This window comes from Pipistrellus hanaki, assembly GCF_964339955.1.
Source record: "Pipistrellus hanaki genome assembly, chromosome: 3".
Lineage (NCBI taxonomy): Eukaryota > Metazoa > Chordata > Mammalia > Chiroptera > Vespertilionidae > Pipistrellus > Pipistrellus hanaki.
This window is the reverse complement of record NC_140505.1, coordinates 81,203,686-81,229,847: the sequence shown is the minus strand read 5'-3', so window position 1 is coordinate 81,229,847 and position 26,162 is coordinate 81,203,686. Positions and strand designations below refer to the sequence as shown.

The window sequence follows — 26,162 nt, the reverse complement described above, 5'->3', positions numbered from 1 at the left end:
GCCTAGAGTGCCCAGGCACAAGGCAGTGGCACCCGGGCCCGGAGCAGCAACGGCCAGGCCCCAGAGCAGCAGCAGCCAGAACCAGAGCAACAACAGCCAGGCCTGGAGCAGCCAGACCTGGGGCAGTGGCAGCCAGGCCTGAGGCGGAGGTGGCCAAGCCCAGGGTGGCCAGTCCAGGAACACCCAGACCCGGAGTGGCCGGGCCCGGAGAAGCCGGGCCCAGAGCAGCCGGGTCGGGAGCAGCCAGGCCCAGAACATCAGCAGCCAAGCCCGGATCATCCAGGCTGGGAGCGGCCAGACTCGGAGTGGCCGGGCCCGGGGCAGCCGGGCCCAGAGCAGCCAGGTCGGGAGCAGCCAGGCCCAGAACATCAGCAGCCAAGCCCGGAGCATCCAGGCCAGGAGCTTCCAGGCTCGGAGCGGCCGGGCCTGGGGCAGCCAGGCCCAGAGCAGCTGGGTTGGGAGCAGCCAGGCACAGAGCAGCAGCAACCATGCTTGGAGCGGCCAGGCCCGGAGCAGCGGCTGCCAGGCTGGGAGCTGCCAGGCCAAGAGCAGCCGGGTCGGGTGCGGCCAGGCCCGGAGCAGCAGCAGCCACGTCCGGAGCAGCGAGGTCAGGAGCGGCAGTGGCCAGACCCGGAGCACCTGGTTGTGGAATGGACCAGAGCAACAGAGGCCAGGCCCGGAGCAGCCAGGCCCGGAACAGCTCACTCCTCGCCTGCCCCTGCCCCACGGCTGCCTCTCAGACATGGCTGGAAACTTTTGCAGGAACTTGAGGGTCTGCTGAATCAAGTGATGAAGGCTTAGATCTGGATGTGTTGAGTTAGTATAGCGCTGGGGTGTTGATCTGTGAGTGCCTTGGGTGGGGCCTGGATGAGGTTGGTGGATGTATTTGGAAATGTCTTTTGTGTGAAGTGTATCCTTGGGCATGTGGAGGTATTATCGATTTGAGAAAATGCTAAGTAACTGATTTACTATCTGAAAAAGTTAAAGTTCTGAAAGCTTAAGGTCTCTTGCCAAAAAGAGGTTTTAAAGCTAACATCTTAATTTTAATGGAGAAAGCGAATGGCAAGCCCTTCCCACCCAGAACAGGTAATCCAATTCCAACCAGCAGCTATGTTTAATACAACGTGTCGTGTCCATTTACACTTGAATGGCTAGACCTTTTGATAGCCTAAGGGCAAGTTTACATGTAAACAAGTTTGCTCTCAATTCCCAGGGCAGAAAAAAAACAAGGTTTAAAATTATTGGATTTTGCTGGGACCGGTTTGGCTCAATGGATAAAGCATCGGCTTGGGGACTGAAAGGTCCCGGGTTTGATTCCGGTCAAGGGCATGTACCTTGGTTGTGGGCATATCCCCAGTAGGGGGCGTGCAAGAGGCAGCTGATCGATGACTCTCTCTCATCGATGTTTCTAACTCTCTATCTCTCTCCCTTCCTCTCTGTACAAAATCAATAAAATATAAATATATTTTTAAAAAAATAAAATTATTGGATTTTAAAGTTTATTCTTAGAAGTGTAAAAGTTTATTAATTAAAACAACAACAACAACAACAACAAAAGATTGAAAAACCTGATGAACAATAATAGCGGTTCATTGTAGTAGAGTTGGCGATATGGGAGGGGAGTGGACTGACTGTTCTTGGGGAAAGGGAGGGAGGAAGAGACTGAACATAAACTGTGCACCTATGGATGAGGACAATGGGGGGTGCGGAGGGGGCGGAGGATGGGGTGGGAACCTGGTGGAAGGGGGAAGAAATGAGGAACCTTTGTAATAATATGAACAATAAAGATTGATTTAAAAAAAAAATTGCAAACAATGCCAATGCAAAAACTAAACTACATACATGTTATTTTCAAAACTTGAATGTCAAGAGTAAAATTCTGGCTATTAAATAATAACAACAATGCCAATGCAAAACAACAAAATGAGAAATCAGAATTATGGACATATTCATATTTTTAGCTACTAAGTGAGTCTCTTTTGTTGCTGGTGTAGATTTACTCAGAGTCCTTGGACTTGCTGCACAAGACTTTGCAGCAGACTGGAAGCTAACAGATGCTAGCATGAGCAGGAACATGATTAAAGGAGTAGCTTCCACTTCAGCCTTTAATTTCTTCAGATGACTCCATGTTGGCACCTCAGTCCTTTGTGTAGCCTTCAGTTTTCTTTTCCCACTTTGCTGTTGTCTGGGCAACTCTCACTTCTTTTGGGTGAAGGGACACAGGAGCTTCTCTGAGTCCATTGTGATGACGGACCTAACACTCTGGTACCTGAATTGGCTGCATTGCTCCTTTTTTCCTTTCATTTTGAATCCAGGGTTCGAACCCACAACACTCCGGGCCTGGCTGCTCTGGACCTGGCTGCTGCTGCTCCAGGCCTGGATGCTCCGGGCCTGGATGCTCCGGGCCTGGCTGCTCTAGGAAATGTGTCAGTCTTTATGCCTTTATTTTCCTGGTGATGCTTGAGGGACTGTTTTTTATATTTGGAATATAGAGTTATTGATTCTACCCTTTTAGGGAGAGTGCTCAGTATGGTCATATCATGATGTTGGGAATATTGAAAACTTTCTCACCATTGTATTAATTTCAAACTAGGTAACACCTATCCTGAGGGATTGGAGCAGGGCAGGGCTCGCCTGGGCAAGTGGCTGTGATGTTCTGGTCTCTGATCATTCTGGTATTCCACCGTTTTGGTTGCTGGACTTTTATTATAATAGGATAAGCATATTAAGTTTGCTCCAAGTACAACATGCTTGGCTAAAGTCTCCTTTAGGTATTAGCCACCAAGCCTGATTATCATTCATTCTAAGATTTTGAGTTCTTTGCTGTAAATTAGGAAGCATTCATTGTGAAGAATATGCATATCTGCAAGGTTTGTCAACCTGCTTCAGCCTCTAATTCACCTTACCCATCTTACACACACCATTACCTAAATAATGGTGTTCTAGAGACAGTTGTGATTGCTTTTCTCTGCTTTTAGGCTTGGTTGCATCTGTATATTGAAACTATTGATCAAACCTGCATATTTTTTAGAATACATTTTATTAGAAAGATCATAAATTATATTTATGTATGATAAATATCAAACTGATCACTCTTTAAATGGTACCTATAGGCATATCAAGCCTTAACTTCCCTTCTAAGTGTCCGATAACATTCATATAGTCTAAGCGAGTACACAGCACTAGAGCATTAGAACTGATGCTTCTCCAACACCAAAGGAGGCCTTAGATTTAGGGCATGACAGAGGAAAAAGAGGCAGCAGAGGAACAGTGGGAGGTAGGGTAAATTTTAGGGTATAAGTGATTCTAGTATTTGCATAACTTCTTGTGGTTTAACACAAGTGTGGGGAGGGAGAACCTTTCTTCTACCTTTTAATTATCAGACCTCTATCAGTTTATCTACTAATCAAATCTATGTGAGAAAGATTAGCAAGAGAAAATAACCAAATTTATTTACATACATGTATGGTAATCCTACACACAGGAGCGGTTGAGAGACAAAAAGGGAAAGTGAAGTAGACATGGCATTCTGAGTCCAGGATGCAGTGAGGCACCCTGGAGCTTCAGAGAGGAGGGTCATTTGTAGGACAGATGCTCAGTAATTAGAAGTGTGCCCAGCCCTATGAACAGATCATAAAAGGTTGTTATAGTCAAGGCCACAAATTTAAATTATTTAAGGAAGAAGTAAAAGTTTCTCGTGAGCCTGAAGGGTTTCAATTGCCTCCATCTTAACATAATTCACATACCACAGTGGCACATCTTGGGGAGTTCTGTTCTGAACCCTTCAGTAGTAACTTTTTTGCACCTACTAACAGATTTAGTACAGACATACTCTCATTTATTTATTCATATAAAAGTTCTCAAGTTTAAGGTACATTTACATAATTAAACTAATATTCTGAAAGCACTGATAATCATACTGGCCCCTATTCATAATTTCGTCTATAAGATGCTTTTGTAAAATACCCTAATCATTATTAAAATAAAGTATATGAAGCTCTGCTTCACAGAAATGTTGTCTGAAATATTCATTTTAAAACAGTTATTAAAAAAAGATGCTAACCTATTCTTGGATACAAGAGACAAGATGGTTTTGTTTTGCCATAAAATTCTTTAAAATTTTTTTTCTTGGCAGTGAAGCTTGAAATATTAGATAATAAATAACAGCATTGGGAGACTACGTGAGGGATATACAAATGTACCATACTGGAAAAAGTATCCAAGATGACGAAAATCACTCCTTTAAGTCATATTTAGATACAAAGAACATGCACACTGGAAATAGGAATGTGATTAACTACAACTGTGGGTTCAAAAGATAGCCCACTCAAAAGCCACATTTTATAGGAATAGTCATTCAGACTTTCTCCAGAAAGTAGCTGACATATTGTTTTGACACTTGTCATGATATCAATCATTCTGAAAAACAACACATTAGGACAAGCATATCAAACTCGTGGCCCATGGGCCACATGCAACCCACAATGAATATTTTTGTGGCCTAGCCAATATAATGGTATGTAAGAAACGTTTTAATAAATTTAAATAAATTAATAAATTTCATAACTTAATTTTTACAATATCCAGTTATACATAATTACTAATAACTATAACGTTCGCTAATGACTAATTACTATAATCATGCTACATTCATTTCCCTTACCTGCCTTATGCACAGGTTCACCATTTCTCTCCACTAGTACTAGCAGCGAATATTTTAGCAGCCAATTGCCATATCAATAGTCTTGGACTAACTTATTTGGTGTAACAGGAAATATTTCACATTTGAAGAAGAAGAAGAAATAGGTTTACTTGCATTATGCTTATTAATTTGGGCAGTTATTCAGTGTCTGGTAAGTTAATATTCAAGAAAAAATATTAATTTTTATTAAAATGTTCTATTTCATGTTAATGATTACTCATTTATTTCAGCCCTTTGATTCAGCATGTCTCTATCGAAATAAACCTACATTTCTATGAAAATTGAAACTTGTTTCTTTGGCCTATGTTAGCCTTTGAGTTTGACATTTGCATTAGGAACATCAAAGTAACCATATATGAAATTTATATTTTCTAACATTTGTGATAAAAATTGTTTTAAAGAAACAAGTTTAAAAATGTTTAATGGAATTTCAGAATCCTTTCTTACTTACTATATCCTCTATTTATGTTCGATTTCAATTTCTTTGTCTTTGTCCCATGATTTTCTTTGGGCGGAAGGGAAGGCCGAGTGGACAATGGTATGAATCCTACCTCAAAGCCTAGGTGTGACTGTTGAACCTCAGGGAAGGCAGGGGAGGGTGGGCAGAAGAGATCAACCAATGCACCTGTATGCATATATGCATAACCCATGGACACAGACAATGGGATGGTGAGGGTCTACGGGTGAGGGAGGGCGGGAGCGGGCTGGAAGAGGTTAATGGGGGAAAAGGAGGACCTATGTAATACTTCAACAATGAAGATTTAAAAAAAAAAGACTAGGTGTAACATACAAGAAAGCACTAGGCTGGGGACACCCAGGTTATCATCCCAATTTTGTCATTTAACAGCTTTGTGATACTGAAGGAGTCTAAATTCTTTAAACTGCTCTTGACTGTAAAATTGAAAAGAAAAGAAAACTGGACTAGAGAATTTATAGCATTCCTTCCAGCTCCAATTTCTAACAGCCTTTCTTTTCTAAATTGAATAGTCTCCCAACACAAAGCTTTGTTGGTGTGTCAGAACATCCTGGGACTTGGACTTGCTGACTTCTGATCTGATAGTAGATGGCCTGCAGACAAATCAACAATGTAATTGGGAGTAGATAATAAAATGGCTGGATCTATGAATGGAGAGAGGACTGAAAAGGAAAAACATCCCTCTTTAACATGACCCAACAGTGGTCGGCAAACTCATTAGTCAATAGTGCTAAATATCAACAGTACAACAATTGAAATTTCTTTTGAGAGCCAAATTTTTAAAACTTTAACTTCTTCTAATGCCACTTCTAAAAAATACTCGCCCAGGCTGTGGTATTTTGTGGAAGAGCCACATTCAAGGGGCCAAAGAGCCTCGTGTGGCTCGCGAGCCGCAGTTTCCCAACCACAGTCTTAACACAAAGAGGTATGAGTCTGGAAAAGAGGTCAATTCACTGAACTAGAAGGAACTGACTATGTATGCAGAAAATGTCAAAAGTTGTAGATCTCTATGCCATTGCTGCTCATATGCATAAATTAGTGATTTTTCACGCTAATTACTCAGGATAGAAGTCCTGCTAAATTATACTGATTCCTAGCTACTGGCTTAGTAACCAAGAATTCACACAGGCCCTAATGCAATGATAAAGACAGGATTTCTGAAGATATTTACTACACATTGCTCCATAAAAAAAAATCCTCACTCTAGGATATGTTTTTGTTTTTTCTTTTTGTTTTTTTTTTTAGTTGATTTTAGAGATAGAAGTGGGGAGACAGAAAAATTGATGTGAGAAACATCAACTGGTTGCCTCCCATACACATGCTGCCTAGGGATCAAACCAAAACCTTTTTGGTGAACAGGATGACACTCCAACCAACTGAGCCACGTGGCCAGGGCTGTTACCTTTAATTAAAGTAGCTTTTACTTTTATAATTTTCAAAGTATTTTCACATACTTTCTATGTCAGTATCAGAACTCGAAAAGGCAGGAAGGACAGGCATTACCATGTCCAGATTATAGATGAAGAATTTTAGATGACACTCAGAAAGATTAAGCTTTAATATAAAATCAGACGTTTGTAAATGATGGAGCTGAGGTCAGGCCCCGGTATGCTGACTACTAGCCCAGGGCTCTCCTGAGAACGCCACCTTTTCATCTTACAGCGCATGATGCTGGGCATAGGGACTGTGCACATGGAAGTGTATGTTATATCATCACTATGAAAAAAAAACAACTAATTGTGATGTTCTTACTCAAACCTCCTGATTGACTTAAAGCTGATTTCTAGCTTCTGAGATGTGGAAATGTTAAGGAATAATGAAAGGTCCATACAAATGTACCGATAGCTCTAAAGAAAAACTATTTTCACAAATAGGAAATGATTACCAATAATACCTTGACCTCTACATGCCTATGCACACTCACAGAGCAATCACAGTCAGTTCATCTTCTTTTTTTTCCCCTTTTTTTCATATATTTTATTGATTTTTTTTTTTACAGAGAGGAACAGAGAGGGATAGAGTTAGAAACATTGATGAGAAAGAAACATCGATAAGCTGCCTCTTGCACACCCCCCCACTGGGGATGTGCCCATAACCAAGGTACATGCCCTTGACTGGAATCAACCCAGGACCTTTCAGTCTGCAGACCAACGCTCTATCCACTGAGCCAAACCGGTTTAGGCTCAGTTCATCTTCTGACTTTTAGAATATTAAGCCTGCTTACGGTTTCTTTTTTCTTTTAAGAAACTCATTAGATATATTCAAAATGGTCCTCTATAAGACTGTTTAAATGTAAATGTACCAGAATTTTGCTGTGTTCCAAAAATGTACAATTCTAAATTATTAGTCAATTATCAGTCATCCGTTTTTTATTTAACATTTCTTTTTCGAGAAGGAAATTCTCTTTTCTGGTTACTAAAGTGATTTAAAAAATATGGATTATACCGACATTAAGATTGTTCATCTTTTTTTCTTTAAGATTATATTTTTCAGACTTTGAGATCAAGCACTAATCTAAAATTTTTACATTTAAACATATAAGGTTACCTTTTCAATTAGGTATTTTTACCTTTTTTAGTTAAATAAATACGTTGCCTACATATCTAAAGAGCATTGATTAGGCTGGTTTTATTACAAGAGGGAATGAGTTTAGAAAAATCTTACCCATCTAGCTCAGCTGGCATGGCTTGGTGGTTGAGCGTGGACCTATGAACTAGGATGTCATGGTTTGATCCCCAGCCAGGGCACATGCCCGGGTTGCGGGCTTGATCTCTAAGTGTGGGGTGGGATGTGCAGGAGGCAGCTGATCAAGCATACTCTCTCATTGATGTCTCCCTGTCTGTCTGTCTGTCTCTCTCCCCCTTCCTTTCTGAAATCAATAAAATAAATATTTTTATATATATAAAGAGAAAAATATTACCCATCTTTAATTTGGACAGATATGGCATTATTTAAATAACTTTTCCACAGATGACAGGAATGCCACTTCAAACTCCTGATCAGAGAACCTGCTTACAGATGCACGAGCAGTATTTCTGATTTGGAGTCTCTTTTCCTCAGACATGGAAAGAATATGAGCCATAGTCTTAGCATAGCCTTCTTCACTTTCAGCCAGAAATCCAGTTACTTCCCCTTCATAAGGAATGACAATGTCAAGCTTCGGGCCTCCTGAGTTGTGTGCAAGGATAATTGTGCCGGCTGCCATACACTCAACAACTCCTGAGGAAAAACAAAAGCATGTAGTTTAAGTTTTTGAACATGTTCATATGAACAAGAATGAAAAGAAACCTTAAAAATTTGTATGAAACTTATGAAAAATTTACATATCTGTATGTCTATAAATGTGCTCATTTAACTTCCATGGTACAAAATAATTTTAAGGTTTTTAATTTTCAAACCTTCACAATAATGCTGCTTTGTTCTTAATTAAAACAGACAAGTAGATGGAAGGATGGTCTATATAAAACAGTTATGGTGTGGATAATGAAACAAAGTAGAAAACCAGAGGAAGTTAGCAGGATGGTAGATAATCAACAGATATGGAAATATAAAATAAGTAAAAAGGTATCAAAAGCAAAATATAACAGTTCAAATTACAGCAGTAGGAGAAAATAAGAAAAAGTAAGCCATCTCAGTGAGTCATACTATTACTGATGCTTAAGTTACTGCCTGGATTTCCGGCAAATTTGAAACTACTATGTGCCCAAAAGCAGTGAAACAAATGGAAATTTTGGTTAGTTTCTGTCAAATAATGTAGGTGAGGATATAAGTTACTCTAGCCAGCATATCTTAACTGTGTTTCTAAAGAGAAGCCAGCCCTTCAGAAAGTGAGTTAGTTGACTGCAGAAGTGATATTCTAGAAGCACAGGAAAGAAATAAAATCATTTACAACTGTTTCTTCAAAAATGGTAAAATCTCTATGAACAGAGAAAATTCTGTTCATAGAGATTTTACCATTTTTGAAGAAACAGTTGTAAATGATCATGGTTCAAAACAGAATTTTCTCTGTTCATAGAGGTTTGAATTCTTATTTGAAAAATATGGATATTATAATATTGCTTTCAAGGCTGGATACCATTCCTCTATACTTTCTCGGAGAGCTCAAATCTAATCAATTTTATTCCCCTCACTCCAGGATTTCCCCTCTTCAGGTCATAAGTCTTCCTCTTGCTCTTCTTTCATTTCCCTTTCACACATCAACTTCTGAAAAGTATGGTTTGCACTTACTATTTCACTTGCTCACCTACATTCAATGCTCAACTTACCACAATTACACTCTTGCTTCTACTCCTCCTTTACCAGTAAACTGCTCTTGGCCAGGTCACCAGTCACTTATCTGGCCCAGCATCTGGGAAGCATGGAAACTTGCTGCCCTTCCTCTTCCTCTCCAAACACTCTATCCCCTTGATTTCCATGAAGCTGCATCATACTGGTTTTCTTCCTCCCTCTATTCTTCTCTTTTGCTTTGCTGGACATTCTTCTTCTGCCCACTTCTGAGCTGTTGCTATTCTCAGCAGTTTGTACCACGGGCCTCTACATACTTTCTGAAGGCAATCTTATCCACATCCAAGGGGCCTGCAGTAACTACCTGGACAACAACTCACTCTGCATTCCCAGATCAGGTCCCTCTCCTGGACTTCAGACTCATATGTATAAATGCTTGCTGGATGCACACATGTACAGTGGAACTTCATTCTTAAACTTAGTTCATTCCAGAAGGCTGTTCAAGAAATTGTTTGAAAATGGAATTATTTTTTTCTCCATTAGAAATAATGTAAATTGAACTAATCAATTCCAAACCCCCAAATGATTCCCTGTTTCAACTTTTCTTATATACAGTACATGTCTAATATACTGTTTAGTTTATAAATAAACACTTTTCTTAAATTTATCAAATCACTCCCTATGAGCCTTAAAGGAATTTTTCATATATCACTGTTAGGTCTGATCAAATAATTGAATCAACACTCCCTCCTCTGAGAACTGACCTTTAGGCCATTTCACAACATTCTCTTTGGCTTAGTCTACATTCCACTTGCTAAGACCACATTCCATTTGCTAAAACCATTAACCTTCCCTTCCGGATCATCCTTGGATCTGGACCAGCCCAGAGAATTCTCCACTCAGAAAGTCTGTCTAGAGTCCTTTAAAACACTTGACTCCCTGTCCCTGGGTGCTGATGCCATTTTGGTATCCAGATGACCAATACTCATAATCCCACCACTTTGGCCTCATGCACTCCTCCTTTGGGGACCCTAAAATCACTGCCTTCAAAATGCTATCACCAGGTAACTGCTTTTCCTTTGTCCAAAACAACAGCGTTTTTTCTATCTATTCAGTTACCTGGGATTACTGTTTAGAGAACACATTCACACCTTAGCAATATTAGCACTCTGCACACCCCCTACTAAGGATTGTGCCTGCAACCCAGGCAGGTGCCAAGACCAGGAATTGAATTAAGGACCTCTTGGGACACTCAATCACTAAGCAACACTAGCTGGGCATATTAGCACTCTTCTTTATGTTTTAAAATTGTGCTAATTGGCCCAGCTGGCACGGCTCAGTGGTTGAGCATTGACCTATGAACCAGGAGGTCACAGTTGTAAAGGCACATGCCGGGTTGCCTGTGGCGTGATCCCCAGAGGGGGTGTGCAGAAAGCAGCCAGTCAATGGTTCTCTCTCATCATTGATGTTTCTATCTCTCTCTCCCTGTTCCTTCTCTTTAAAATCAATTAAGTGTATTAAAAAACCCCAAAAAACTGTGCTCATCACCAGCAACAAAAGCACCCTCTTCTTTGCTGGTCTGCTGAGATGCTTTTTGTCATGTGTGAAAGGGTTGTCAGGTTCAAAACTGAAGTTTTGGTAGAAAACCGAGACATTTTTTTTCTGTGAACAACTTGGCTGAGAATGGAATTGTTCAAGATGAGAGACGTTTGAGAAATGAGATTTGACTGTACATGTCCTTCAGACATTTGAACTCCACGTGCTAGAACCTGGCTCTTTAATGACCTCTCTCTCCTCTGTATCCCCTAAGTAAAAGGCATCACCATTCACAGTTATCCAAACTTCTCTTTGCCTTTCATTTAATACATCCAATTAATCATCAAATCCTGCTCAATCCTTCTTCAGAGTCTCGCTGGTATGTTCACCTACCAGGTTCACAATGTCAACATCTGTCATCCAGGTTGCTGCAGCAGCACAACTCAACTTCCTGCCTTTCTAGTCTTGTTCTTCCTATTTCTCACCCAACCGATTCATTCCCCATATAGTTGCCATAGTGAACTTTAGGAAACAGAATGCTTTTAAATCCAATACTTAAAATCTTTCTATCTTCTCCCACTGGCTTAATATGGCCATGTGATCTGGCCACAGGCCACTCCTCCATTGTCTTGCTGCTCCTCCATCATGCTCCAGCCATACTGAGCCCTGTTCCTGCATGTGCCTGCTAATGCTCCTTTTGTGATGCCTGCCATCATGTTGTACCTACCCTTCTTCTGCTGGCTACCCTCCCCTCTTTTGCATGGTTAGCTTCTAATTACTGACAAGTCCCAGCTTAAATATCACATTGTTTCCCGGGCCACTGATCCCTGACCCCACAAGTCTGTGTTAGGTGTTTCTCTTAGGTTCTTTCATATTCTACACTTGCCTAAGCATAGCACTCAGCACACTATGCAATTAATGATGACTGTTTAATGATGTCTGTATCACTCACAGAGCTGTGAGCCTCTGAAGTTTAAGAGCAGTTCTTATATGACGTCATTCCCATCACCCACCCTGGCACAGTAAATGCTCAATAAACATCTGTGGAAGGAAGCACGGAAAGTCCAACTCCATGCAGAAAGTTTGGATTAGCAAATTCTTGCTACATGTCTGAGCTTAGTACTATGCTACTAACTAGGGAGAGAAAAGAGTATACGAGAAATTGTAGCCCTAGCTCAGGAGACTTCTCTTCTATATTTTCCCATTTTCCCATAACACCTAGCAGTATGAGGCAAAAGAAGGCACTTGAGACATATCTTAAACCAAATCAGACACAAAACAGTACTTGCTTATATACCAAAATGTGTACATAACAGGAGGTCAGAGAGAGTAATTAGTTCTGGAATAGATAAGGCTAAATTGAAGAGCAAGTCTGAGGAACAGAATAAACTGGTGAATATAAAAGAATCAGGGGCAAAGAAAGGGAGTGGATTGATAATTATCAGGGGGAAAAGGGTGTGGGGGTGCAGGAAGAGATTGGACTAAAATCGTACACCTATGGATAAGGACAATGGGGGAGAGGGGGTAAGGGCAGAAGGTGGGGTGGGAACCGGGTGGAAGGGAGCTATGGGGGGAAAAAGGAGAAACAATTGTAATAATCTGAGCAATAAAGATTAAATTTAAAAAAAAAAGAAGAGAAAGGAGATTTAAGTTGAACACTTATGATGGAATTTGGCTGAAAGAAAAGGAGGACATTCCCATGAGAACAGAATCAATAAAAGAAACAAAGAATTTCTGTGAGATGTCCCCCTAAAGAGAGTGGTTCTCAACTTCTGATGCAAAACAGAATCACCTAAGGAACTTTACCAAAATACCTAGCCCTGGGCCCCACCCAGAAATTCTGATGTGGTCCTTCAGTGGGATTAGGGCAGGGCCTAGGAATCTGTACCAGTATGTAAATGGGGGTAGGTGGGGAGGGAAAATGTGGTGGTTAAGAGCAGGGGCTATCTGGGTTAGAATGTGTGACTGAACTTGGGCATGTTCTAAACTTCTCTGTTTATTTATAAAATAGAAAAGCTTCCAGAGTATTATAATTTTATCAATATACCTCATAGCACCAAACAAGTTAAAGAACAAACTCACCAATCCCAAAATGCTCATTCCACATGGTATGCAGACCAATTGTTCCTTTAGACAAGTAATCCTTTAATTCATCAAATGGAATATTTATTTTAAATTCCACATCTTCTTGAATTCCTAGCTCCTCACAAAGTCTTCTCAGTTGGTTTACCCTAAATTCATCATCTTGGTTACGACAACCTCCAATGAGGACCAGTTTAAGTGAAGGAAGTGACTCAGTCTTCTTCATATTCAATAATTTAGCAAAGGCTCTGATCTGCAAAGGATGATTCTTTTCAGGCCTGAACTGGCCAACAGAAACCAGTAAATGTCCCGGGCCCATCTTTTTCTCCTCTAAGGGAATGTCCAGAAATGTATGCACATCACAAGGCGGATAAACAATGTTAGTGCAATGTCCAACCTTCCACAGTGAGAGAATATGGTTTAATGTCCAAGAAGAATTGACCATGACTATATCACTGCAGGAACCAACAAGTCCATAAATAAAAGCAAATAAATAGTAATAGATGAGCTTTACTTTGCTGAGGAAAGGATTCCTGGTAATGAAGGTTGCATTATTAAATCTAGCATTTTGATTCTTCACAATAGAGAGCATGTCAGTGCTGATAGTGGGATAATGAACATAGCTTCCAACTCGGCAACCACCTAAATACTTAAACAGAGGAAGTGTGAAAGCATATCCCATTGAATCGATATAAATATCAGGAACACGCTGCATTAGAGCTTCCCAGCCAAGAAAGATGGACCCTAGACTTTGACCCAGTAATGTGAAGTAAGGATAGAGAGAATCTTCCACAAGGTAGCGTTTCCTTAAGAAAACAAACTCCACTGGGTGAATTAATCTGATGTTAAATCTTCTGAAAGCACCGTCTAGTATTTGTTGACCACTGACATTAACATCACCAGTATAAACAACATATTCTGCTGCAGGATACCTAAAATAGAATACAATAGTTAAGAATTTCATTAACTTAGATTAAAATCGAGCAAAAAGTTACAGGTTTTTTTCTCACAATCAAAAGAACTTATTTTTAGACTAAAATAATGTTTTTCACTCATTGCATTGTACTACTGACCTCATTTTTTTCCTTCCCTATAACTAAAATGTTAGTCCTTCAAATGAGACTTCTAGTTCTTTCCTATCTCCTCCACTAAGAATTTCCTATAGAGCAGACAAAACAAAAACTGATTTATAAATGAGACTTTTTCATTTTCAAGAAATATTAAAAATTTTATTTTGACAACTTATTCAATATAAAAATGGTAGTGAAATATTGATAAAATAAATAAGTTAAATTTCACTAGAGATATTTGTAGATAGAATGGTAAATGCTAAAGCACTTCTCAGTGTTGAGAAATGAAAAAGACTATAAAAACTAGATCTTGTGCTTGCATTACAATTAGATATATAATTATAAAGGAAATATGTAAAAGTATATAATCTTACCACTTTCAATGCTTTGGTCTCTGATTATATTTGTAATTATTCTGTAAGTCATAAAAACATATAGCATGAACTACTCGATTTTGGGAATTCAATGATGAAAGTCTTTACCCTCAAGGAACTCATCCCAGTGGAGAAAAGATATATAAACCACAAAAATGAGTGATAGGTATTGATAAAGACAGCCATAGTACGGTATGTATGCTGTGGAAGTCTAAAGGAAGAGCATCCAACTGCTCCTCTCTATGCCCCTCCCAGCATCCAGAATGACCCTTTTAAAATGTAAAAAGGAATGTCATTTCTGGTAGCTTAAAGATGGCCAGAAAGTCTTGCACATTTTTCGGTAAAGAGGTAGGATCTATGTCCCCTCCCTTGGAATAACATTGGGCTCTGTGACTGCTTTTACCAAAAAAATATGGCAAAAGTGACACTTTTAGTTTCTGGACCTAGGCTATATAGCTTCTATTTCACTCTAGGGGAGTCAGCAGTCATACAAAAAGTCCAATTATCTTGAGACCACCATGCTGTGTGCAAGCCCAAGGATGTCACACAGAAAGGCTGTCAGGTGACAGAGATGCCTGACAGACCCCGGCTGTGCCGTCATCTCAGCTCAGAAAACAGATGAGAGTGAAAGAGCGTCTGGGTGACTTCAGCCTCAGCTGCATTTAACTATAACATATGAGTATGAGGGATTCTAAATAGGTCCCATCGAACCCCCAAACTATGACAAATAATAAATTTTGTTTTAAGCCATTAAATGTAAAGGTAGTTTGTTATGTAGCAATAGATAATCAGAATATCATCTTTCTGCTTAAAATTCTGGATGAAAACGAGGTTCTATGGAAAGTAACCTCACAGGTCGATCTGATTATAACTGGACAGTGTAGTCAGTCATGCTCCAGGCACATAAATTCTTTACTAAAAGACTTATCTTTGCCTTAAGTGAGCCTTGTCCATTGTTTCTGTGCATCTAGGCCAATGCCTGCTTTCAGATCCTTCCTTTTAAAACAGGGGTGGGGCTTGGCCAGTGTGGCTCTGTGTGGTTGAGCTTCAACCTGTGAACTGGGAAATCATGGCTCAATTCCTGGTCTGCAGTGAGCACAGGGGTGTGTCTAGGCCCATCTTCTGCGCCACTGCCCGGCCCCTCCTGCCATGGACCCCAGTCCCCTCTCTAGCGGCAGCCCTGTTCCTGCTGCTGCCACTCCCATGCGCTGATGGCGCCAGCCCCGCTCACACCTGCTGATGGCATGGAGTGTTTGGGGCCGGTGCCAGCAGCAGGTGTAAGCGGGGCTGGTGCCATCAGTGGGTGTAAGCAGTGGCTGCTGCCCCGACTGCCCCTTAGGAGCAGGAGGAGGTGAAGAAGCGGGACTGGCACTGGCAGCAGGTATGAGTACCAGGTGGGACTGTGGCACACAGGAGTCAAGAATTTTCAGTAACCACCAGAGGCTTGCCCTGATGACAGTGACCAGCACCCTGCCTTAGTCTGGTGCCCCTGCTCACCTGCTCCACCATCCTCCTGTGGCCGACGCCCGCCATGTTCAGCACACACGCCCTGGTGGTCAGCGCACAACATAGTGACTGGTTGATCCACTGGTTGGTCTACATTGAGTGGCCAGATTATTATGATCTCTGAACACATAATAATCTGGCCACTCAGTGTACTTACTTCTCTTGAGTACCTCATTTATCTGTTATCAAAGATATTATAAATAGTGCATCTGATCAGTTTTCCCCTTTGCACTGGCTGATAGAAAGCTCAGGGCAAATAGGTGGTTGATCTTTAGCTAAAGTCTAGAATACTTTTGGTATCCATTTGAGATACAAATACACTGATTGGCTAGATTATTATGTGTTTAAAGATCATAATAATCTGGCCACTCAGTCTATTTGCATATTAGCCTTTTATTATATCTATACTGATAAAAGGGTAATATATTAATTAGACTGGACATCTTCTGGGAGACCTTCCGTACGTCCTTCCAGACAAAGCCATGGTGGTGGGACCGAAGCAGAGGCAGTTAGGGCAATCAGGCCAGCAGGGGAGAGCAGTTAGGGTATCAGGCTGGCAGGGGAGGGCAGTTAGGCGATCAGGCCGGAAGGGGAGGGCAGTTAGGGCGATCAGGCCGGAAGGGAGGGCAGTTAGGGCAATCAGGCTGGCAGGCAGGTGAGTGGGTAGGAGCCAGCAGTCCCAGATTGTGAGAGGGATGTCCCTGTGGGATTGGGCCTACACTGCCAGTTGGATATCCCCTAAGGGGACCCGTATTGGAGAAGGTGCAGGCTGGGCTACGGGACCCTCTCCCCCTGTGCATGAATTTTGTGCACCAGGCCTCTAGTAGGATAATGAATGGACAGTGACCGAAACGGTGAATGACCAGAGACGAGAAGGACCGCAGCCCCACTCCCTGGCCAGCCCTTCTCCCCATTAGGGACCCCCACCCTGCAAACTGCCTGTGGCCCCTTGCCCCTGCTTCCCAGCTGGGATCCCAAACTCCGATTGGGGGCATAGCTGGCCTGCAAACCGCCCATGGCCCCTCACACCTGCTGGCCCCACCCCCCAGCAGGTACCCCTACCCTGATCGGGGGTGTAGCTGGCCTGCAAACCACCTGTGGCCCCTCACCCCTGCCTCTCAGTGGGGACCCCTACTCTGATCCGGGGCCCCCACCAGGGCAGACCAGCTGGCCCCCACCCATGCATTAGGCCTCTATCCTATAAAATGAAAGGGTCATATGCAAATTGACCCTATGGGTGGAATGACCAGAACGACTGCTCGACCAGTCACTATGAGGTGCACTGACCACCTTTGGATCCCTTTCCTTGGCCAGCAGGCTCCACTGCCTAATGGTGAACGGGGAACCGGGGGTGGGTGGCGGTGGGGGTGGGGTGGGGCTGGCTGTGGGCAGCTGGCAAAGATGGCCCTGATTGCAGGCCAAGCCTAGGGACGGTACCCGTGCACTGGGTCTCTAGTATATACAGATATATATAGCAGGGGTGGGGAACGTCTGGCCTAAGGGCTGTATAAGGCCTGCAAAATCATTTAGTTTGGCCCTACCAAGGCATAAGGGGTGAGTTAAACATAGCAGGACAGTTTTTTAAGTTGATAATTTTGTATGGCCTGTGAATGATGTTATAAATATCCAAATGGTCTGTGGCAGAAAAAAGGTTCTCCACTCATTCTAAAGGGTAATCACCTCAAGAGAGCATACAATCTTGCTAACTACCCTGTATCTCCTTTTCTCCAACCTTCATATAATTTTTCTTAAGGTCCCTTTAATTCCAAATGCATAAAAGAAACTGCAAACTGTCATTTCTTGGAAGCATTTGAAATCTTACTCCCATCATATGTTATCAGTTTGGATGAAATAAACTCATAAAGATTCTCTAAAGTTTTAGACATTTCTAACATTGACAATCCTCACCTGGTTCTTCATAGCACTTAGAATAAAATCTAATCTCCTTATCCTGTTCACTAAGCCCTGTTTTCTGGGTCCTATGCCCCTCTGAACCCTCATCATCTACTTTCTCCCTTGCCAACCAGGGTTCAGCCACACTGACAATCCTTTCTTTGAACAAGCCAAGCTCCTTCAGTCTTAGGGACTTGCAGTAGTTGTTCCCTGTGTTTTGAATTCTTGTTTTCTCATCTTCATTGTCTTTTCATAAGGCAGGCAGTGTAGCAAGTGGTTTAGAACAGGGGTTCTAGTAACTCAGTTTCCTTGTCTATCAAATGAGGATAAGAGTAACAACCTCACAAGATTGTTAGGATTGAGTGAGCTAACATAAATAAAATGCTATTCAAACAATGCCTGGCACATGGGAAAAGCTCAGTAAATGTTAGTACTTTTGTCATTCAAAAGTATCTCCTTAAAGAATTTCCCTAATTGCTCAATCAAAAGTAACAAGTCACACTCATATTATCCTATTTTACTCCTTACCATTTGATATTTTAAAAAAATATATATTTTATTGATATTTTTACAGAGAGGAAGGGAGAGGAGAGATAGAGAGCTAGAAATGTCAATGAGAGAGAAACATCGACCAGCTGCCTCCTGCACACCCTACCGGGGATGTGCCCGCAACCAATGTACATGCCCTTAATCGGAATCGAACCTGGGACCCTTCAGTCCGCAGAATGATGCTCTACCACTGAGCCAAACCGGCTTCGGTGATATTTTTCTTCTTTCAACTAAAATCTAAGGTCTGCAAGAGGGACTTGATCTATCTTGTTCACCACTTACTCTCAACTTCTTTTTTACAGTGCTTGAAAGAGAGTAGGTCCCCAATAAATACTGCTAGATTAAATGAAAAGTATACTGTACCTTATGCTGAGTCAGGGAAGATTTGTAGAAATTAACTGAAGATAAAAAGATTATTTCAGAAAAAAATGGGAACACTATATGAAAAGATAAGGAATCTAGAGCAGCGTTTTTCAACCGAGATGTTGCCTGGTGTGCCGTAGGTGCAGACAAGACAAGAATTTTATAATTTTTCACTATTTTGTTTACTTAATATTTCATAATAAAGTAATTATAAAATACTTTCTTTGTGTTTATTTGATTCCTATTCAAGAGAATTACTTTATATATAGTCAATATAGGCACAGAGTTAAATTTTTTAACATTTTCTAATGGTGGTGTGCCTCGTGATTTTTTTCATGAAACAAGTGTGCCTTTGCCCAAAAAAGGTTGAAAAACACTGATCTAGAGAAAGCATGATGTTCAGTATGCTGGAACAAAGTATATGTGAAAGCAGAGAGGAATGAGAAACAAAACTGGCTAGAGCAAGATGAAAAAGTATCTTCTGTGTCATACTAATTATCCTACCTAATAAAAGAGTAATATGCAAATTAACCATCACTCGCTACACTAACCAGCCACGCCCACCAGCCAATCTGAGTAAGTACGCAAATAAACCCAACCAAGATGGCTACAGCCACAGAGAACAAGAGGAGGCTTGGGTTTCCCAGGCAACAGAGGAAACCTACCTGTTCTTGCCCCGTAAGACTCTACTCAAGGCTATAAAGTTTCAATTATAGAAGGTAAAAAAAATCCAAACAGAAACTGCTGCACCTTGGAGCCAGCAGGAGGCTTGGCTCTGCTCCAGGCTACAAAGTTTCAATTGTAGAAGGTAAATAAATTCCAGATACAGGGCCTCCACTTGGGTCGCCAGAGGGCAGGCTGGCCTAAAAACCACCACAGGCCCCTTGCTCAGGCTGCCCCACCCACCAAGGGAACCCCCACCCTGATCCGAGACACCCTTCAGGGTAAACCAGCTGACTCCCACCCATGCACCAGGCCTCTCTCCTCTCTAATAAAAGAGCAATATGCAGATTGACCATCACTCCAACACATAATAGCTGCCCCCATGTGGTCAAAGATGGTTGCCCCCATGTGGACACAAAATGGCCAGTAGGGGAGGGCGGTGGGAGGCACCAGGCCTACAAGGAAGGGCAGTTGGAGGCAATCAAATCTGCAGGGGAGGGCAGTTAGGGGTGACCAGGCCAGCAGAGGAGGGAAGTTGGGGGTAAACAGGCTGGCAGGGCAGCAGTTAGGCATCAATCAGGCTGGCATGGAAGTGGTTAGGGGGTGATCAGGCTGGCAGGCAGAAGCAGTTAGGGGCAATCAGGTAGAGGCAGGTGAGCAGTTGGGAGCCAGTAGTCCTGGATTGTGAGAGGGATGTCCAACTGCCTAAATGGGTGGTCGGACATCCCTCAAGTGGTCCCAGATTGGAGAGTGCACAGGCTGGGCTGAGGATACCCCCCTCTGTGCACTGGGCCTCTAGGAAATATATACTAGTACATGACTATAAATGTAAATGTAAATAAAATAAATAAATAAATAAATACTTTGGAAGTGTGGTGGGGGGAAAAAAGCCTAAAACATTAAATGACGTATAATACCATATTCTTTCTAACATGGTAACTTACGTAAGACTAGCCAACTGACAATGATAGCAGAATTAGAAGCAAACAGATGCTTCATTAAGATTATTTTGGGTATGTTATCATTGACTAAAAGTGCTCCACATTACTTTGTTTATTATTTAATCTCTTCTTCACATACTCTCCCAAGATGAGAAGTTTTAAATTATGCCATAAAAGTGAAGGTACTTTTCATTTTTTAAAAAAATATATATTTTTATTGATTTTTTTTATAGAGAGGAAGAAAGAGGGAAAGTTAGAAACATCGATAAGAGAGAATTATCGATCAGCTGCCTCCTGCTTATGAAGCAGATTGGCATATGAGAGAACTATCGGTATTTCTTTGTTGAAAAATAGTTTGAAAATGAATTCCTGGCTATGAATAAGATGATTTTTAAAAAAATGCTAATATAGCAAATTAGCTAAGAAAGATGCATACCTACTTTTTCTGCAGGGCCCTTAATGCACACCATAAAACTCTTTCTCCTCCTCCGCCAGCATTGCAGTACGGATGAAAAAATGCAATCACCATTTGATCTTTCCCTTTTTTGCCAGTTGATGCTGAGTTTTTCTTTCTTCGTAGCAGCACTCTGATTATCCAAAGGATAAAGATCAAACATAAACATACAGCTCCACATACAATTAGCCCAGGGAAGAATAATGAATAAAAAAACCTGAAACAAGAGGGAAAAGGTGAAAATTGATATAATGCCCATTAAACAAAAATCTGACTACAAAGTAAAGTCTACTTTCATACATCTACTTTATATATTAGTAGCAGAGAGATGTTTTTATAGCTTGTGAGTCTGCTAATGAAATACTCAATGATTAAAATTCTATTGCTACAAAATATCCAGTTACAAAAGTATAAAAGTCCCTTTTAATTCTAGTCTCCATAGTAATGTTAGCAATTTAATATATTTCTTTTTAATTAGTAGTAAAAATCAATATTGAGCCATCCTTCTCCTAATTCAATATATTGTTAAAGCAGCAGTCGCCAACCAGTGGTCCATGGACCACTGGTGGTCCATGAGGTCCGAAAGGTTGGAGACTTTCCGACCTCATGGATTAAAACGGATTGAATTATTAATCTCAATAAAACATTAGTAATAGCATCTGCCCCTTGAAATGATAATATGTAACCCCTCAAATGTGTCTTCTCTCTCTCTCTCCCTAGTAAAGTTTTATTTTTATTTATTTATTTTAAAAAATATATTTTAAGTAAAGTTTTATTTTTATTTATTTATTTTAAAAAATATATTTTATTGATTTTTTTTTTACAGAGAGGAAGGGAGAGGATAGAGAGTTAGAAAGATCAATGAGAGAGAAATATCGATCAGCTGCCTCCTGCATACTCCCTACTGGGGATGTGCCCCAACCAAGGGACATGCCCTTGACTGGAATCGAACCTGGGACCCTTCACTCAGTAGCCTCTCTTCCTCTCTCTTTACAAATAAGTAAACTACTCAGAGAGAGAGAGAGAGAGAGAGAGAGAAAGGGGGAGGGAGGGAGGGAGGGAGGGAGGGATGGAGGGAAGAAGAAGAAGAAGAAGAAGAAGAAGAAGAAGAAGAAGAAGAAGAAGAAGCAGCAGCAGCAGCAGCAGCAGCAGCAGCAGCAGCTCCTCTCAGTTTCACATCTCATCAAGGCAGCAGCGGGGTCCCTGCTCTCCAAGTCTCACAATGCCACCCAAGAACAACAACAAGAAGAAAGATGCTGGAGTGTGGGCCAAAAAAAGATAAAGACCCAGTGAACAGTCTGGGGGTAAGACCAAAAGAAGAAGTGGTCCAAAGGGCAAAGTTCTGGACAAGCTCCATAACCTGCTCTCATTTGACAAAGCATACAATGTCGAACTCTATAAGGAAGTTCCCAATTATAAGCTATAATCCTCGCTATTATCTCTGAGAGACTGAAGATCCAGCGTTCCTTAGCCAGGACAGTCCTTCAGGAGCTCCTCAGTAAAGGACTTATTAAATTAGTTTTAAAGCACAGAGCTTTTAATTTACACCAGAGACACCAAAGATGAATGAAATAGAACTTAAAGTCCAGGAAGCACAGAATCTTAAACAAGAGGAACCCAAAGAGGCCCACATCAAGACACATCATAATTAAAATGCCAAGGGTAAAAGACAGAGAATTTTAAAAGCAGCAAGAGAAAAGCAGTTAGTTATTTAAAAGGGATTACCCATATGACTGTCAGCTGATTTCTCAAGAGAAACTTTGCAGCCCAGAAGGAAGTGTCAGGAAATATTCAAAGTGATGAACAGCAAGGACCTACGACTAAGATTACTCTACCCATTTAGAATTGAGGGTCAGATAAAGAGTTTCACAGAAAGAAAAAGCTAAAGGAATTCATCACTACCAAGCCAGTATTACATGAAATGTTGAAGGATACTTTCCCCCCACACTTTTTTACTTTTTTGTTAATCCTCACCCGAGGATATTTTTCCATTGATTTTTAGGGAGAGTGGAGAGAGAAGGAAAGACAGAGAAAAACATCAATGTGAGAGAAACACATATCAACTGGTTGCCTCATATATGAGCCCTGATGAGGGCCGGGGCTGGGGAGGAGCCTGCAACCAAGGTAAGTGCCCTCGAATGGAATAGAACCTGGGACCCTTCAGTCTGCAGGCTGATGCTCTATCCACTGAGCCAAACCAGCTATGGCTTCTTCTCTCTCTCTCTCTTTAAATATTTTAATTGATTTTAGAAAAGAAGGGTGAGAGATAGAGACATAGAAACATCAATGATGAGAGAGAATCATTGATTGCCTGCCTCCTGCATGCCCACAGTGGGGACTGAGCCCACAACCAGGCATGTGCCCTGACCAGGAATTGAATTGTGATATCCTGATTAATGCTATTCCACTGAGCCATGCAGGTAGGCTTGAACAGTACTCTTTAAGAAGAGGAAGAAAAACTCTGGGTGGGAGGAGGCAATGGTAAGATATGTACACAGATAATAATTTAATAAAAAAAAAATAATAAGAAAAGAGGAAGAAGAAGAAAAATATGAACAATAAAATGGCAATAAATACATTTCTATCAGTAACTGAATCTAAAATAAAAAGAAATGAATAAGAAATCTAATGAACAAAATAAAATGGTGAATAAAAAAGAATCAGAGGCGTGGAAACATGGAAAAACTGATGAATCTCTGAGGGAAGTAGGCAGGGCAGGGGGGAAGAGACACGGACAGTAGGGTGGTCAAAGCCTGGGGCATTGGAGGGTAGGGAGCATCTCTAATGCACTCAACAATAAAGATTTAAGATAATAAAAAGTAATAAAAAAGAGTGAACACTGAGTACAGAAAACAAAGCCAACCAGATGGAGGAAAGAGTTTGTGATATCCAAGATAGGAATCTAAAAATAGCAGAGAGGGAAAAAGTGAGAGACCTGAGGATAAAGAAAAATGAAAGAGTTCTATAAGAACTGATTCCATCAGAAAAAGCAATATTATAATTATAGGCCTTGTGGAGGAGAAAGAGAGGGAGCAGGGAATGGAGATTCTATTCCAACAAATAGTAGATGAGAACTTTCCAAACCTATGGAAAGAACTAGATCCTTAAATCCAAGAAGCAAAAAGAACACCTAGTTACCTCAATCCAAAGAGGCTGTCTCCAAGGACTTGGTCTAAGACTGTCAAAAATTAAGGATAAGGAAAAAATTCTCAAAGCAGCCAGGGAAAGAAGGAAATGATATACAAAAGAAAACCCATCAGAATTTCATTTGGCTTCTCAGCAGAAACTCTATAAGACACAAGAGAGTGGAACCAAATATTCGAACATCTGAAAGTTCGAAATTACCAGCTAAAATAATATATCCAGCAATATTATCCTTTAAATGGAAAGAAGAAATGGGACTTCCCCAGACATACAGAACTTGAGATATTTTATCACCAGAAAACCTCCATTGCAGTAAATACTCAAGGGAGTTATTCTACGTGAAACAAAGGACATAAGGTCACAACACTATGAATTAATTATCAAAAAACTTACAGCTTAAACAGGGATAATTTGTGACAACAAAAATATAAAAGAGAAGGGGGTAAAAGTCTAAAGTGGCAAAGGAGGATGAAGATCAGATACACTCAAAAGAAAAAAAACTGCTGAAACCAGTTTGGCTCAGTGGATAGAGCGTCAGGCTAGGGACTGAAAGGTCCCAGGTTTGATTCTGGTCAAGGGCATGTACATTGATTGTGGGCACATTTCCTGTGGGGGGGTGTGTAGGGGGCAGCTGATGGATGTTTCTCTCTCATCCATATTTCTAGCTCTCTATCTCTCTCCCTTCCTCTCTGTAAAAAATCAATAAAATATATTAAAAAAAGAACAACTGTAAACCTACTTTTGCCACACCCTGAATGTAGGTGTTAAAAGAACTGGTTGGGTAAAATAGACTAGGTCTTTCTGTTTTATTAGTTTACGTAAGGCGAGAAAATAAAATACAGTACTATATCAACAACAAATGTGGGGGGAAAAGTCTAGTTTTTTTCACCCAAATGGTTTATAGTCTTTGTTTTGGATGGTAGGATTCTTGGCAGATTTTCATTTTTGCTATTTCCTAAATTTTCTATAAGAAACAGTTTATCATGTAATAAAGATAAATGCAATAATATTTTGTAGAACCATTCTTACGTTAACCAGAAATGAAAATCAAGGGACGACCAAGAAGCAAGGGGCTCCCTCTAGCCGGTTGCTCCGCGGACAGAGCGCGGGCCCGGTTCCGAGGGTCCCCGGTGGGTTCCGTCAGGGGCACAGGCCCGGGCGGCGGGCTCAGCACCGGTGGGGAGCGGGCAGGAGGCAGATGCTCAATGATTCCCTCTCATTGTTGATGTTCTATCCCTTTCCCTCTCCATTCCTCTCCGAAGTCAACACAAACATATTTAAAAATAAAGGAGCAAGAGGTTCAACATAAACTTCGTATTAAAATGACACACTAACAACGACAGTTTTGGTGAGTGAAAGAGGAGGACGAAGGCGTGAGAAATAAGATCCAATTAGCCGAAACCGGTTTGGCTCAGTGGATAGAGCCTCGGCCTGAGAAATGAAGGGTCCTGGGTTCGATTCCGGTCAAGGGCATGTACCTTGGTTGCAGGCACATCCCCAGTGGGGGGGTGCAAGAGGCGGCTGGTCTCTCATCCGTGTTTCTAACTCTCTATCTCTCTTCCTCTCTGTAAAAAATCACTAAAATATATTTTTTTAAAAAAGAAATCAGATCCAATTTCTTCTTTATAAAAAAGACATCGACAAGACAGACTGGAAAATGATTCGTGGCTTAATGATAAAGGAAAATGAGGAACAAATGTGAATAATTTGACAGATTTATTGGGAGTGCAAACAAGAGACACAAGAAGCTGAAACGGGGAGGGTAAGGACCCCTCAGTCAGCAGAGCGGCAGGGATAAGCTGAAATACTTTGCACGGGTCTTTTTTTAACCCAGTCGGCTTCAGTCTATGGACAAGACCCCGAAATGGAAGAGCCGCTCACGGGACTTAAGAAAATAGCGTAGATTCGTGACAAAGAAAGCCCTTCCCTGCAAACTCCAGGTGCCTGGGCGGACACCACCACCGCGACACAGAAACCTGCGAGCCCGCGCAGACCCCTCACCTCAGTAACTCGCACCACCACCAGCCCCTCTCGGCGGCCGCCATCTTCAGTCGACCCGGCCCTCAGGAAGCGCTTCGCTATTGTTCTTCTCTATTGGCTACTGAGGTATTCCTCCGCCTCCATGGGGCTGGATGTGCGTTTCGATTGGTTGGTGGTGGCGGCTTCCCACGGCCGTGCAGCCAATA

The 26,162-nt window shown here is 41.3% G+C and overlaps 1 protein-coding gene across 1 annotated transcript; it reads right to left on the bottom strand.

The window, feature by feature from the left end:
* Positions 1-3,426: 3,426 nt before the first annotated feature.
* ALG11 (ALG11 alpha-1,2-mannosyltransferase) lies at positions 3,427-26,066 on the bottom strand. Its single transcript, XM_084879424.1, has 4 exons — positions 25,978-26,066; positions 20,819-21,049; positions 13,020-13,951; positions 3,427-8,396 (listed from the first exon to the last, which is right to left on the bottom strand). Exons 1-4 carry the CDS (start codon positions 26,019-26,021, stop codon positions 8,125-8,127), a joined length of 1,479 nt encoding a protein of 492 aa, XP_084735550.1. The 5' UTR covers positions 26,022-26,066; the 3' UTR covers positions 3,427-8,124.
* Between the last annotated feature and the right edge of the window lie 96 nt (positions 26,067-26,162).